The 14,143-nt window shown below is 53.3% G+C and overlaps 1 protein-coding gene across 6 annotated transcripts in view; it reads left to right on the top strand.

Annotated features, from left to right (window-relative positions):
- The window catches only part of UROC1 (urocanate hydratase 1), a 48,971-nt gene that overhangs the window by 11,442 nt on the left and 23,386 nt on the right, over nt 1-14,143 (top strand). For 5 of the 6 annotated variants that reach the window (XM_044754967.2, XM_070492726.1, XM_070492724.1 and 2 more), the window contains 9 exons: nt 3,253-3,383; nt 4,462-4,555; nt 5,497-5,556; nt 5,894-6,022; nt 6,158-6,219; nt 10,603-10,669; nt 10,756-10,899; nt 11,942-12,030; nt 13,921-13,983. In XM_044754967.2, coding sequence (XP_044610902.1) covers nt 3,253-3,383; nt 4,462-4,555; nt 5,497-5,556; nt 5,894-6,022; nt 6,158-6,219; nt 10,603-10,669; nt 10,756-10,899; nt 11,942-12,030; nt 13,921-13,983 — 839 coding nt within the window. Of the gene's footprint in view, nt 1-2,600; nt 2,899-3,252; nt 3,384-4,461; nt 4,556-5,496; nt 5,557-5,893; nt 6,023-6,157; nt 6,220-10,602; nt 10,670-10,755; nt 10,900-11,941; nt 12,031-13,920; nt 13,984-14,143 lie in introns of those variants that run through there. The other variant, XM_070492725.1, reaches the window with a different exon arrangement.

Genomic DNA, 14,143 nt, shown 5'->3' with positions numbered 1-14,143 from the left:
ATCCTCAAAAGAAGAGAAAAGGAGACATGTCTAGGCTAAATTAGTGAATTTCAGGGATAAAGAAAATTTCAGTGGTCTTAAGATGGAAATCTTATACCAGGGAGAATGTGGGAAACAGCTTTTGTGCTGTGCTTAGGATTCAAGAACTTTCCAGAATCCCCTTGATGTTTATGGCACACGTGCATTCATTTTAGAACAGACTGATGTTAGTACAGCCTTTAAAACATTTAAAGAGTGGCCAGGTCCATTCTATCGATGATACAATTTAAAAATCATTAATTTTGACGGGAACCTTAATTTTGCTTTTTCGAGTTATATACACTGTTGCAAAAGCATTTGACTCTGTTCAGCCCGGGCCCCCCTCCATCTAGCATCTTAGTGAGATGCCAGGCTCACCCCAGTAAGGAAGCAGCAGTGCTGGGAAACGGGAACACGGGGTTGCAGACTGTGGCTGCCACCTTTTGGCAAGTTATGAAATTGGTTAGGGTGTTGCATTCAGTATTTGTTAGAAAATGAAATGCAAGAAGCTAGAATAGGGTAGACTATATTAGGACCCGGGTAGTAAGGTCAAGTCTTGTGTGTGTGTGTGTAATAGATATTGCTTTTGAAACTTTTCTTTAAATGTTCAGTTTCGCTTGGCAAGCTCTGATTAGAAGCTGTGTTCCCGAACCAGGCTTGTTTGGCCTGCCACGCAGAACGCCCATCACTGAGATGGCAAGTTTGCCGCAAAGAAAGGGGTTATTCATGAGGCAGTGAAGCAGGGAGAGGGGAGCACAGATCTCAAATCTACCTCCCCGAAAATGGGGATTAGGGACGTTTATGGGATAAAAGGGCAGGGTGGTGTGAAGTGTGGGATGGATGGTTGGAGGTGAGCAGGAGTAAGGTAACTGAGGATCTGGGCAGGCGTGGCCCAGCTTCATGGCTCCTCATAGGACATGTGTTCACAAAGTCGTGGCCTCAGCATGATCTGAGGGTGGAGTTTTCGGCCCTCTGGCATCAAAGGGTGCCTGTCAGTTGATGAGTCAGTGATCTTAACTGGCCTCAACTGGACCAGGAGTCGACTCTCAGTTCCTGAAAAACAGCTTAAGCATGCGTTACCATGGTGACCAAGCATCAGAGCTGCTGTCTGTAGGTTGGGCTTTGGTAATGCGCTATCTGACTGCTTTTGCAAATAACTAACTGAGTATAGTTAAAGCAAGTTGGCCCCTGGTTTCAGCTGTACACAAGGAAAAAACGAACAAACAAAAACCAGTCTTTGTGATGAAGTGTAACGTTCACAGAAAGCAGCTGAAATCACCTGTGCACAGGTGTGCCCCTCACAGACGCACGGGCAGAAAGGAGGGGCTGCGACCCCGAGGGCCCGCTGCCCTGACTCCTGAGCGCACCCCTGAACCTTGCTGCTCTTGGAATCCCAGGCTGCAAGCTGTGCAGTGCGCCCCTTTTGCGTTGGCTTCTTTCTCCCAAGCTCACGGCGGGAGAGTCATCCTCCTGCTGCACAGAGCTCTGGATTGTTCATCCTCGTTGCTGTCCTGCAGCCATTCCCGAAGTGGGGCCCCTGGGCCAGCAGCAGCAGCGTCACCTGGCAACATGTCAGAGATGCAAGTCAGAGACTTCGGGAGGCCCAGCCCTGGGCTGCACAGACCTGGGCGATGGTGATGGCCGCTGGAGTTTGAGCGCCTCCTGCTGGGGCGTATTCCAGCCACCATTCTGGAGAAGCTCATATTCCTGATCAGGTTTTTCCAAGGGAGAAGGGAGTCTGTGCTTTTATTCCATGTGAAAATTAAATGAGGGAACGGCTCTGCAAACCTTTCCAGTTTCTATAGCTCCCTGAGCTGGTGTTTTCCCTCGTTATCTGGTCTTGCCCTCAGCTCCTTCCTGAATTATCCCTCTCTTTCTCTCTCCTCCCGCCCCACCCCACCCCTGAGGCCCCCAGTGACACCCTTGTCATTCCATCCTGGGGACATGTCTTAGCCTGGGCTGTGTTGGACCTCTGGGTGCACTGGACTGGCTGTCCTCCTTCTCCACCCCTCTGCCCTCGTCCCTAGGGCGCCTGTGCTCCTGACTGAGCTCCCAGCTCCTGGTCTCCCTGGGTGGCACTTCTGCCACTGCCCCAATACTGATGTCCTCAGGGCCCAGTCCTGTGCCCTAGGCACTTCCCCTGTCGCCTCCTGCCTTCCACCACATCTCCCCTCAACACACACGTGTTGAATGAATGAATGAATAAATTCGTCACACCCAGCTCCTCATCTCCCCTCACCGCCAAAGTGGTTTGTTCTCCAGGGTCAGCTGGTTGAATAAATGGCTTCAATGTGCACCCGTGCACCAGGTCATCACCCTGGGCCCCTCCGCCTTCGCCTGCTCCCACCATCAGGATCCAGTCCTGGTGTTGGAAGGAAGAGGGCTGTGAAGGGTCCGCCAGGACTCTGGCCCTCCTTAAGCTTAGCGAGACAGATTGGAAGCAAGGAAACAAACCGTAGAGCGCTGACAATGTAAGGCTTGGGAAGGAAACAAAGATGGGGAGAGAGGCTGGCAGTCAAGAAGGCGGAGTCAAGGCAGGCCTCTGAGGAGGGGCCTGGGGCCGAGGCCTGGGTGAAGCCCCGCCCTCCGAGAGAAGGCGGGGTGGTGGCGGGGATTCAGGCCGAGGGAAGGGTGAGTGAAAGGCCCTGAGGCAGGACAGGAGCAGCCGGTGTCTGGAGAGGCCTGACGGCTGTGGGGTGTGGGAGTTGGGGCTGCCTTCCCTGGTGGGACGAGGAGAAGCCCTCGAAGGTTCCTCCTGAGAAGAGCTCCCCGGGATCCGCGGGCTCTCCCTCCAGAGCTGCAGGCATGCAGTTGAGCACCGCCTGAGGCTGCTGACCACACTGTGTGCTGCTGGAGGGCGCTCCCCCTGCGCTTGACAAGGTGCCTGTGGGACCTGCAGGCCTGCTTTTCCTCCTCTTGAGTCTGCATCTCTCACTGCAGTCTCGAGCCTCAGAGCAGACCCCTCTCTGGTCCTTGCCTGGGGTCAAGGCACTTGATCCCCAGTATGTGGAAAAGAGAGGGACTAGAGGTCTGCCCATGTGAAGGGGGAGGGCAATCCAGGAAGGCTTCCTGAAGGAGGTGATGTTGTAGATGGGCCTGGGGTGAGAACTAGGCAGTCTCTGAGTGGCACCGTATGTTTCTGAGTGGAGCAGAGGCAAATCCAGGTGAGGACAAAGGATGGCCCATCCTGGAGCCCTGCACCGCCTGCTGCCCCTCACCGCTCTCCTCCTGCAGCTGGCACTGAGGAACGCCCTGCGCTACTTCCCCCCGGACCTCCAGGAGCTGCTGGCCCCTGAGTTCGCCGAAGAGCTGCGACTGTACGGGCACATCTACATGTACCGGTTCTGCCCCAGCATTGAAATGAGGTGAGCACCGGAAAGCGCACTTTCAAAGGGGGCGCGGAGCGGGGCTACCAGGAGGGGTGCTGGAGGTCAGGTGCCCGGGAGAGCCAGCAGGAGGGGGGCACATCCGGGCTGTGCACCAGGAGCCCCTTGCACGTGGCATGCCGAGCTGACGCACTCGCGCAGAGGGGGTGGCTGCGTTGTCATCTGTGGCGTCTGCAGCCTGGGGCTGGTCTCTAGATACGGGATCCTTATCAGATGGGTCTCTGCCCACCGTCCTGGGCAGTCAGTTCTGTGCAATTCTGGAGCCAAACTGTGTACAAAATCGCTTTCTAAACTTCACATCTTGCCGTCCTGCCAGAGGGTGAGGAGAGGGGTCTCTGTGCATCTTCACATGCTCAGGGTCCCCATTAGGGGTCTCAAGCTGAATCATGCGCGGCACTGGAGGCCCTGTGAGAGCGTGGCTGGCTGGCCTTACCCAACACGGTGGATTCGGTAGTTTTAGGGTGGGGTGGGAGGGTCTGCCTTTCTCACAGTTCCCAGATGCTGCTGCCCCTGCCCAGGGGTCACACGCTGAGCACCGTTGGTCTTGAATGTGCCAGAAGCCAGACTTGTCTGGGACTACCTAGGGACTGTTGTCCTCCCCATAAAGCAGGAGCCGTGTCCCCTCATTCCTGTCAGGGTCTGCTGGCCTGCACCTGCTCTGGAATCAGTGCCCAGGAACCCTGGTGACATGAAGAAAAGAAGGAATAAGTAAGCTCTGCCCAGGGTAGAGGCTTCTGGAAAGCAGCCATCAGCTTTGCCTCAAAGTCAGCTTTCTCCCAGTTGGAGCCTGCCAAGTAGGAAGGAAGGGTGGCCCAGGTGGGCTCGGGCCCTACTCCCCACCCCTAGAAGGGGGAGCACAAAGCCCAGCATGAGCCCCTTGGTAGCTTGGAACCACCTCCTGCTAGGAGCTTCTTGGCGACTTGTGCAGGACGCAGGTCTGGCTGTCCACCCCTGTGTGGCCAGGTGCTGGGTTGTGGCCAGTGTGGGCCTGAGCTCTGCCAGAGGGAAGCCTGGTGCGCTCCCATCCTCACGCCTGGCCACTGGCCTCCCCTTGCAGGGCCTACCCAGTTGAGCAGTACCCCTGCCGGACGAGAGCCGCTGCGGCCATCATGCACATGATCATGAACAACCTGGACCCTGCCGTGGCCCAGGTAACGGCTGGGGGAGCCAAGGCCTGGGGGCCAGCGCTGTCCAATAGAAACATGATGTGACCCGCACATGTAATTCCTTTAAGATTTGTACTTAGAAATAATGATCGATTCACAGGACGTTGTAAAGATAGTGCAGAGAGGACCACATACCCCCTCCCAGCTTCCCTCAGTGGTACATCTTCCATCTCTATAGCAGAGCATCAGCACCAGGACGTCAACGTTGGTACAATGACACACGTGTAACTGTAAATTTTCTAATAGCCACATGAAAAAGTAAAAAGAAGCAGATTTAATACTGTATTTTGTTTATCCCAATATATTCAAAATATTATCATTTTAACATGTAATCGATAAAAAAATTATTGACATATTTCACAATCTTCTTTCCTACTAAGTCTTTGAAATCAGGGGTGTATTTTACACTTAGAGCATATCAAACGAGCCGTGGCTCAAGGGCTTGATAGCCACACGTGGACATGGCCGCACATGCCTGTCACAGGCATCCTCGAGAGCCGGTCTGTGCACCGGATGCCCACATCTGAGAAAGGATAGCCTCTGCGGGAGTGAGTCCCAGGGTCATACTTGAGGGCAATACATCCCTGGAATCTGGCCACTGTGCCTCATGGTCAGAGCTTCTGCAGCCCTGGCCGTGGCCCCGGAACCTGGTCACAGAGTCCTGACATTGACCCCAGGATGAGTTCCCAAAGTGACCTCAGACCTAGCTCTGACCCTCACCCCAAGCCACGCCCTTACCCCACAGATGGGCCAGTCTTCCGACAGAGGCCTCTGTCCCTGGGTCTCGTCCCCTCTGGCTTCTCCCCCTGCCCCCCCCAACTCCTTCTTCAGGGGCTGTGGGCCACCGTGCCCTGTTGAGCCCAGTGCAGGGATGGGGGCCCTCCCTTCCCAGGCCCTCAGCTCAGACAACACTGCGTCTTCTCCAGTTTCCCCAGGAGCTCGTGACCTATGGAGGAAATGGGCAGGTGTTCGGCAACTGGGCTCAGGTATGCTGGCCTGGCCCTCACTCCCAGGCCTTTCCCCCAACCACGTCCTCTGCCTGGAAGGAGCTTACAAACTCACAGCTCAGGACTCAGGTCTCTGCCCCCCGGATGCCTGAGATGCCATCACTGGAGCCTCTTTGGGGATGTTGAAGGTCCTGCGGGCAGGAGTGGCATTACTGGGGGCCCCAGGAGCCGCTGGAGTGCAATGGAGACCTGGAGGGACAGAGGCACCAGGGGGGACTCCCAGGGCTTGTGGGGGCCTCTGGGCCTGGTTGGTGACTTGAGGCCTGTTGTGGGGCCCCCACTAACAGAGCCCTCTGTGCTTTGCTCTCCTCTGCAGTTCTGGCTGACGATGTCCTACTTGTCACAGATGACAGAGGAGCAGACCCTGGTCATGTACAGTGGACATCCGCTGGGCCTCTTTCCGAGCAGCCCTGGTGCCCCTCGGCTGGTCATCACCAATGGGATGGTGGGTCTCGGGGCAGCTGGGCACAGAGCCTGCCCGGGGGCAGCGGGGAGAACCGGGTGTTCCTGACACTTGCTCAGCCGTCATTTCCGAGGGCTCTGTGCTGCCCCAGCCCTCGGCTCCGTCCCTCTCTTCCAGGTCATTCCCAACTACTCCTCCAGGACAGAGTATGACAAGCTCTTTGCCATGGGGGTTACAATGTAAGTCGCTATTTCAGTTTATACTATGGCGTTTCCACCTTAGCCGTCGTTGACCTTAAAAGCAGAAGAGCCACTCATTTTGCCAGCTAAATGAGTTTATTCAGGGATAGCAGAAGAATTGTAACTCAGGATGTGCAAACTATGGCAAAATCATAGGCAAGTCCAGAGAACAAAGGAGAGGGACTTGCTTTTATAGAGGAAAGGGCGAAGTTGGGAGGGGCTGTTTTGAACAAAAGTCCCCTGGAGGAGAGAGAGCGTTCAGGGTGGTGACAGCTGCTTAGCAGCTGGGCTGTTGCTGGGCAGGGGGGTCTCCCCTCCTCCTGGCATGGTGACTGACCTGCTTCCTCCCGGAGCTGTGCGAGAAGCTGCGACAGCCGGTGTGTGCACCAGAGCTCCCCCTTCAGGGCTTCCTGGCCTCACTTTGAAGGAGATTTTCCTTTATTCATTTCACGCCATGCTTCATTATAAAACAATGTAGCAATGCTAAATACAATTTTCAAAACCACTTCCAATCACAGCACTGGAGCACAATTTCATATTTACGTGTTCCCTACTAGTTTTCATGGATATGCTTACAATTTTTATATACTTGTAAGCAAGTGAACATACAGTTTGAATCCTTTTCTCCAATATTTTATTATGAATAATTTCAAACATGCAAAAAATTGAAAGAATTTACAGTGAACACCAAGATTCTGTGATTAACACACTACTCAACTCACTTTATCCCATGTTTATCTTTCTATCTGTCCTCCCATCTATCCCTCCAACTTGGTTTTTGATGCTTCTCAAAGTAAGATGCAATATTATGGCCTGGAATTCCATATGTGTTTATATTTTTTCTTTTGGGGTGAAATTTATATGTAATAAATGTACACCTTACGTGCACCATTCAATGAGTTCTAACCAATGCGCGCACCTGTGCAGCTCGAACCCCGTCAAGGTGCAGAGCACTACCGTTTTATGTTGTGCAATCAATGCATGCTCTAGACTGAGAATTTGTCCCTCCAACATTGTAAAAGGAGCTACAATGAAGGGAAATCCTCTCCTACCCTGGATTCCCCAGTTCACAGTGACTCCTGTGTCTGCACGCATTTCTCGTGTGTGTGGGTGCAGGTTTAGGTAATGAGCCCGTCATCAGTGCCCTCGGCACTGGCCCTTCTGCTTTGACCTCACAGCCTGGAGCATGCTCATTTGCGGACAGGTGGTCTAACTTACTCTTGTTTTACCTGTGGTGTCAGTTGCACCATTATTTACTTTATTTAGCCCACTTGCCACCTGATTTGGGTCGTTTCCAGTTCTCTGGGATTATGAATACTACAGTGAGTGTCCTGATTCGTATGTCTCTGTGGCTCTCTGGGAGCGTTGCTCTGAGATAATAACCATGAGTAAAATGTGATCATGTCTGTCGTACCGGGAGCCAATTAAGCAGGCCTCAGGCTAGTTAGCTTTAGCCTCAGCATTAGCTTCATCGTATAATCATAATAATAGTCACCACTGTGTTGTTCCAGGGTTTATAGATGCCATCACATTTAATCCTCTACACAACCCTCTGAACTAGGTACCCTTATTAACCCATTTTGTGGAGGAAGAAACTGAGGCTCAGAAACCCAGGCACTTTTTTGGTTGGTCATAGTTGTTCCTGTTGCTGTTAATGTTATTGTGAGGCCTGAAGACCTCTTCTGTACCAAGAGAAGCAGCCGTGCAGTCAGAGGGTCCACATCCTGGCTCCACTGTTGCCTACTGTGACTTCGGGCAGTTGCTGGACTTCTGCTTCGTAGATTCAGGTTGGAGGTTTAAAGAGGGTACAGCTGCAGAGTCACACCTGGTTGGCTGCACCTGAGGGTTGACCCAGGTGCTGTTGGCACTTGACTAAAGAAAAGATGCAAATCGCCAGTAGAGACAGGAAAAAGTTTGTCTAAGCAATCTGAGAACAACTAAATAAAACAAAGCTTTTTCACTCTCAGGCTGACAAAAAATGAAGCTACAGATGGCACCGAGTGCTGGGGAGGCTGTGGGGAAAACGGCAGTCACAGATTGGGGTGGAGTCTAGGTCAGGACAGCAAGGCCACAGGTGGCCAAGAGGGTCACTTCCAGTGACTGGGGTAAAAGTTCAAAATGGAGAAAATTTGTCCCCACAAATTTACTTCCAAGAGTTATCTTGGGAGCAGCATGCAGCAGGTCACAAAGGATTGAGGCAGAAAGAGTTGACGTCAGTTCCCAGCTCTGCCATGTGTCCCTGTATAACACCAGAACACGGGTCCTGGCCGTAAAGAGGGCATGTTGATGCTCCTGTCTCAGAGAATTGTGTGAGAACTAATGAAATGATAAGGTAACACCCTTAGCACCGGGGCACGAAGGGGGCCCTTGGGCACTCCGCTCCAGTGGACGCAGGCCCACCAGGGAGCACAGCTCTGGCACGGGCTGGGGGTCTGATGGTTTCACCTGCCCCCGATGGAGGTCTGTTATGTTAGCAGTGTTCTTTTACGTTGTGTGATATTCATACCGAACTCAGTACGTTCGTTTCTTGGTGAGTGCAGAGCTGAAAAGCACAACCAAGGCAGAAGTGGGTGAAGGAAAGGTTTATTGCTTTCACAAGCAATGGAGAACACCAGGGACATTTCTCAAAAGCAGTGTCTCCCTGAGCTCAGTGCCAGTAGAGACGTCGTACACAAGAGTTCTGAGGATAACGGGTTTATTTGCTACAACTGTGTAATGACGGTGCTTAACTAGGGCGCCTGTGTAGTGGGTCAGCAGACCCTCACGCACCAAGTGCAAGGTGACACACCATTACAGAGCAAGTTCCAGGCAACTTTTGGACGCTTGCGGCTGGAGCCTTTTGTAGGGGTTTTGCTGCGTTTCTCTGCAAGATGGCAACATCTGTGAGACCGGTACATCAGCTTCTGAAAAACAGCACATTTTCAGTTTCTCCTTGTCTGGAAAACATTTGACAGACCTTCTCAGTTATTGATGAGATTCTCAGTAACCCTTTCTTTGCCTGGCTCCCCCGTCACAGAAGCAGAGGTTCCAAGTGGACCAGTGCCTTGCCTAAGCTTTGGGACAGGCTTGGCATTCAGACACAGACCTGTGAGAATCAGGGTCCACCCTTGATCCAGAAGAGAGAAGGGGCTGGGGAAAGTTGCTGGGGGGCAGGAGCCCAATAGAGAAGAACAGTGAACTTGAAGTTTACAAGGAAGTAAGCGCTCAAGACTCTCCTTACCTCTGCAGTCCTCTGGGAAGGGTGAAACTCAGGCAAGAGCAAAAGGCTGTCATTCCCGTCACACGGCCCAGATTCCAGTGTTGATGGCTGTCAAGTGATGGGAACAGGCACACTCATGCATTGCTGCTCACAATCCCTCTGAATTTGACGGTATCCATTCATATTTTAAATGTTTGCACTGAGGACCCAGGACCCAGTGCTTCCCGTTTCTGGTTTCTACCCTGGACGGCATGGCCCCTGGGCCCGAGGAGGGGGACAGGAGGTCACTCGCTGCAGTGTTGTTCGTTGTCCGTGTAGCAGAGTTGGAGCCATCCCGATGATCAGTAGGGGAGAGAAGAACATTCTGTGGCTCCTGGTGCTGTGTACTGCGAGCCGTGAAGGCAACGAGCAGGATGTGTGTGTGCTGATGTGCAAAGACCCCCACAGGCGTTGTGTTCAGGGGAAAAACAAGCTTCAGAAACAATACCTACAGAATGAGGCCGTTGATGTGAATAATACTAACAATAATAATAACTCCTCGCGCCAAACAGCTCTCTGAATGCCGTTCCCACACAGCACAGTGCACACACCTGAAGAGTGTGGCTCGGAGAGCCCTGACAAGTATGCGTAGCTCACTCCCCCCTGCTGGCGGGCAGGCTCCCTGAGTAAAGGTCCTTGAGTGGACCCCTGCGGAATGTACTCTTTTTAATGTCTGGCTTCTTCGCTCAGCAGGGTGGCACATGGGAGGGCTCCGTTCTTCTTTGCTGGGTGCATTCCATCATGCTCGCTGCGGTTCATCTTCCTCCTCCTGTGATGGGCGCTTCCCCGTCTCAGGGTTGCTGTGAACGATGGTGTGCGCGTCCTTACGTGGGCACAAGCTTGGAAAGTGCAAGTGCCGGTGCTGGGTCAGGTCACACTGAGCGTGCGGTGATGTGGCTAAGTATTCCCCACTGCAATCCTGCCACTGAGACCACAGCTTCTGAGAGAGCGAAACCTGTTTATAGCAGGTCGAGAGGCCAGAGGGCACCAGGAATGGGGACTGTAGCCTTTTCTAAAATGCTTTTTAAGGAGACTGTACTAATGCATTCTGGGGTAACTAAAAATGAGTTTTCGAGCATCCAAAGTGGGTGACGGGGAGAAGCTGGGCCTGGGCTCACCTCGCTGCTTGCCTTCTCTGTGGTCAGGTATGGCCAGATGACAGCGGGCAGCTATTGCTACATCGGTCCCCAGGGAATCGTCCACGGCACAGTGGTGAGACAGGGGCCGCGTCTGGCCGTCGGGGATGGGAGGTGGACATCCTGGGAGTGGACAGTGAGCGCCCCACTCTCTCCCTGCAGCTCACCGTGTTGAATGCCGGGCGTCGGTATCTGGGCACCGAGGACCTGGCCGGGAAGGTCTTTGTCACCTCTGGGCTGGGCGGCATGAGTGGAGCTCAGGCCAAAGCGGCAGTCATCGTGGGGTGCATCGGCGTGATAGCAGAGGTGAGCCAGTAGGAGGACCGAGTCTGCTTCCCACCCACCTCCCCCCATCCTCCTTCCAGAGCCGCTCACAGCCTCACCCTCTCTTCTCTCACCCCTCCTCAAAGCCTCCCAGGCTGGGTCCCCACCGCAGCACGCCTGCTGCCCTCGATGTGCCCCCACCTTCCCTGGCCTGTCGATGCCCCCATGACACTGACCTTCTGTGGGCACCACTTCCCTTTTCCACCACATCCCTGGAATGTAGGTGGGAGTTAGTAAATGTTTGAGAATAAATGAACACAGACTCCGCCAACTCAGCCGGTCCCCATTCGGTGGGGAAGGTGACACGTTGCCGTCTGCTGGGGGCGAGGGCAGGTGGCTTTCCTTCAGGGCTCTCAGCTTTCATCGGTAGTGCCAAGGAGAGGAAGGGAAGCAGGAAGAGGAGGTGAGTGGCTCTGAGGAAAGCCTTGATACACACCAGTGTGATTTGCTCTTAGTTAATACTAAACCTGTGACATATGTAGCTGTACTTGTTTGGAGCCCATTTGGCTGCAGCTAGCAAAAAACTGAACTAGGCAGCTTACACAAATAGTTTTATTTTTCTCATGTAACCAGCGGTGCTGGCATTGGTTCAGCAGCTCAGTGATGTCAGGGCCAACATCTCTAGATTCTCTTGAGCTTCCTTCATGGATACAAAATGGCTGCTTCAGCCCCAGCCATCCCATCTATATTCAAGACAGGAAGAAGGGAGAAGGGGAAGTGCCAGCTATGGCTGACTCTATTTTAGCAGAAAAATAATGTCTTAGAAATTCCTTCTTTTATGTCATTGGTCAATCTACAAGGGAGGCTGGAAACAGTGGGAAGGACAGTTGTGATTAGCTGGGACATGGTTCATCTCCTGGGACTGAGCACAGTGTCAGTCTGAACAAAATCCAAGTTCTGTTGATAAGGAAGGCACTGACTGTTAAAAAGTGGTGATCTACATGGGGCCTGGCACCTGCCTAGAGGAGGGTGACACACTCAGGGGTGACTAGTCACTGGGTGGCTCTGTGTCTCATGGTCCCAGGTGGATAGAGCAGCCCTCATGAAACGCCACAAGCAAGGCTGGCTGATGGAGGTAGCCGACAGCTTGGACCACTGCATTCAAAGACTCAGGTACAACAACCGATGTGAGGTCGAAAGTGGGGACCCGGAGGCTGAGCTGCCTCGTGTGGCTGTTCAGTGCCTGACACCCGGCCACCGGTGGGCACCACACCAAGTGATACTCAGGTCGTACAGGAGAAGCATCGGGGGAGGGTCTTCTCCATGTCTGTTTCTTGCTGGTCCGTATTGCCAGTGCATAGGAAACCCCTGGGTCTGCAGATTTGTGGTGAGACACTGGGTTCCAAGAGATTTTCAGTCACTCTCTTGGTGTTCCCACAGTTATGCATGATATTCAGCCACAGTTCTGCACAGAATGTGTCTTGTTTCTCCCTGCTGTGGCCTCAGTGCCAGCCCGGACACACCACATAGCATGTGCCCGTCTCACCTGCTAGGGGGCGTGAGCCTTTGAACGGTGGAGCTTTTCCTCAGCGGGACCCCTCAGGTTCCTCCCCATTTAGGCTGGGGTGTCTGTGCCGCATCAGAGGCAGCGTTTCCCTCCTCGCTGATGTCTCCTGAGGTATTTTAGTGGGAATGGGGGGCAACTGGCTGGGAGCTGCCACCCAGATGCGATTTGTGAAGCGCCCTCTCGGCTCACTTGCTAGCAGACCTGGGTCCCGCGGGGAAGGCCGCCGCCGCACAGCCACGCTTAGAACCCGGGGCTTCAAAGGGGGTTTGTATGAAATGTCAAAATGCACACTGAAGACTGGGTACTATTTTGACATAGATCTATCTAAAATATCACTTTGACCACATTGCTCTCAGCTGACTCTTCATCAATTATGGGAGAAATTCCAAACTCCTGGTGTGGCGTCGAAGGGTCCGGCCTCATCTGGCTCCTATGTCTGTTAATGCTGTTTAGCATCCTGAAAACACACACACACTTGCACACTGTCACACACGCCCACATACATACACATGTACACTCATTCCTACATATGCCCACTTTCACACACATGCAGACATACACACTCAACATGCATACGCTCTCACACACACTTCCAACCGCTCTGATATTTTTGTCATCTCTAAATATCTCTCTTCCATCTGCCTTCTCCCTCTTGTAGCTCACACAAAGTTTGGGCCAGCTTAATTCCTGCTGTCTCTCACACACACAACAAAATCACTTCAAGTCAGTTTAACAAACTGCCTTAAGCAGCCTGTCGTCGCACGTCTGCTCCCTGAGCTGCGGAACACACACTTGGGGATGGAGTGAGGCTCCGGGGCCCCGTCCCTGTGCTGGCCCTTCGGCTGGGATGCAGTCCTCCTCCAGCTCGGCACGGTCTGGGGGCCCACTCACTGCTCCGGGACTCGGTGCCTTTTCCTGCTTCGTCGTCCTTGCGCTCTTGGGAGAGGAGCGTGCCTGGCCTCCTCCGCCAAGCTTGGGCTCAGTCAGTCTGCATCTTAAGCAGGTGCCGTGCCACCTCACTGACTGCTTTCTGACACCTCTGATACCTGTGATGGCTTTTATATGTTCAAATCTCTTCCCCAAAATATGTTTCACATTTTTGTCCTTTTATTTTTCCAAGTAATGTTTGGAATCATCTTTAATGACATCTACAATTTGAGGATCACCTTGAGTAAGTTCTAGAAAGATCTCCCAGAGCCCTAATAGCAATAGCCCTAGTTCTGTGAGTCTCCTCATCGTCCTTGGGTGAGGGTTGTCACACTGTTGTGTCCGTTCTCCTGTCTGGGGCAGCCGAGACCACGGCCCTTACAGTCAGGTCCTCAGATGGCATGCCTCATCAGTGCCTGCACCTCAGGCCCTGCCCTCCACTTGCACACAGAACTTTCGGGGGTCCTCTGGGTTTCCTGTAATCTGGCCAGCTTGGTGCCCCCTGTTTGTGGGGGGCAGCTGTGGGCAGGTGTGACGGGAACATCTGTCCTGCTTGTATCCTCTTCTAGGGAAGCAAGGAGAAGGAAGGAGGTGCTCAGCCTTGGTTACCATGGCAATGTGGTGGATCTTTGGTAAGTTGGGGTATGGCATTGGCAGCCTAGAGAACCCCAGGTGAACCTCCCCCTCTGGCCAAGGTCCTCAGGGCGGCCAGTACTCCTGGGACACAAAGCTTCAAGTGTCAGCTCACAGCAGCTTCTCTGCCAGGCCCGGCAGTCTCCCCAGCAGAATTCT

This window comes from Equus asinus, chromosome 21 (assembly GCF_041296235.1).
Source record: "Equus asinus isolate D_3611 breed Donkey chromosome 21, EquAss-T2T_v2, whole genome shotgun sequence".
In the NCBI taxonomy this organism is placed as follows: Eukaryota; Metazoa; Chordata; class Mammalia; order Perissodactyla; family Equidae; genus Equus; species Equus asinus.
This window is presented reverse-complemented; position numbering and strand designations above follow the sequence as displayed.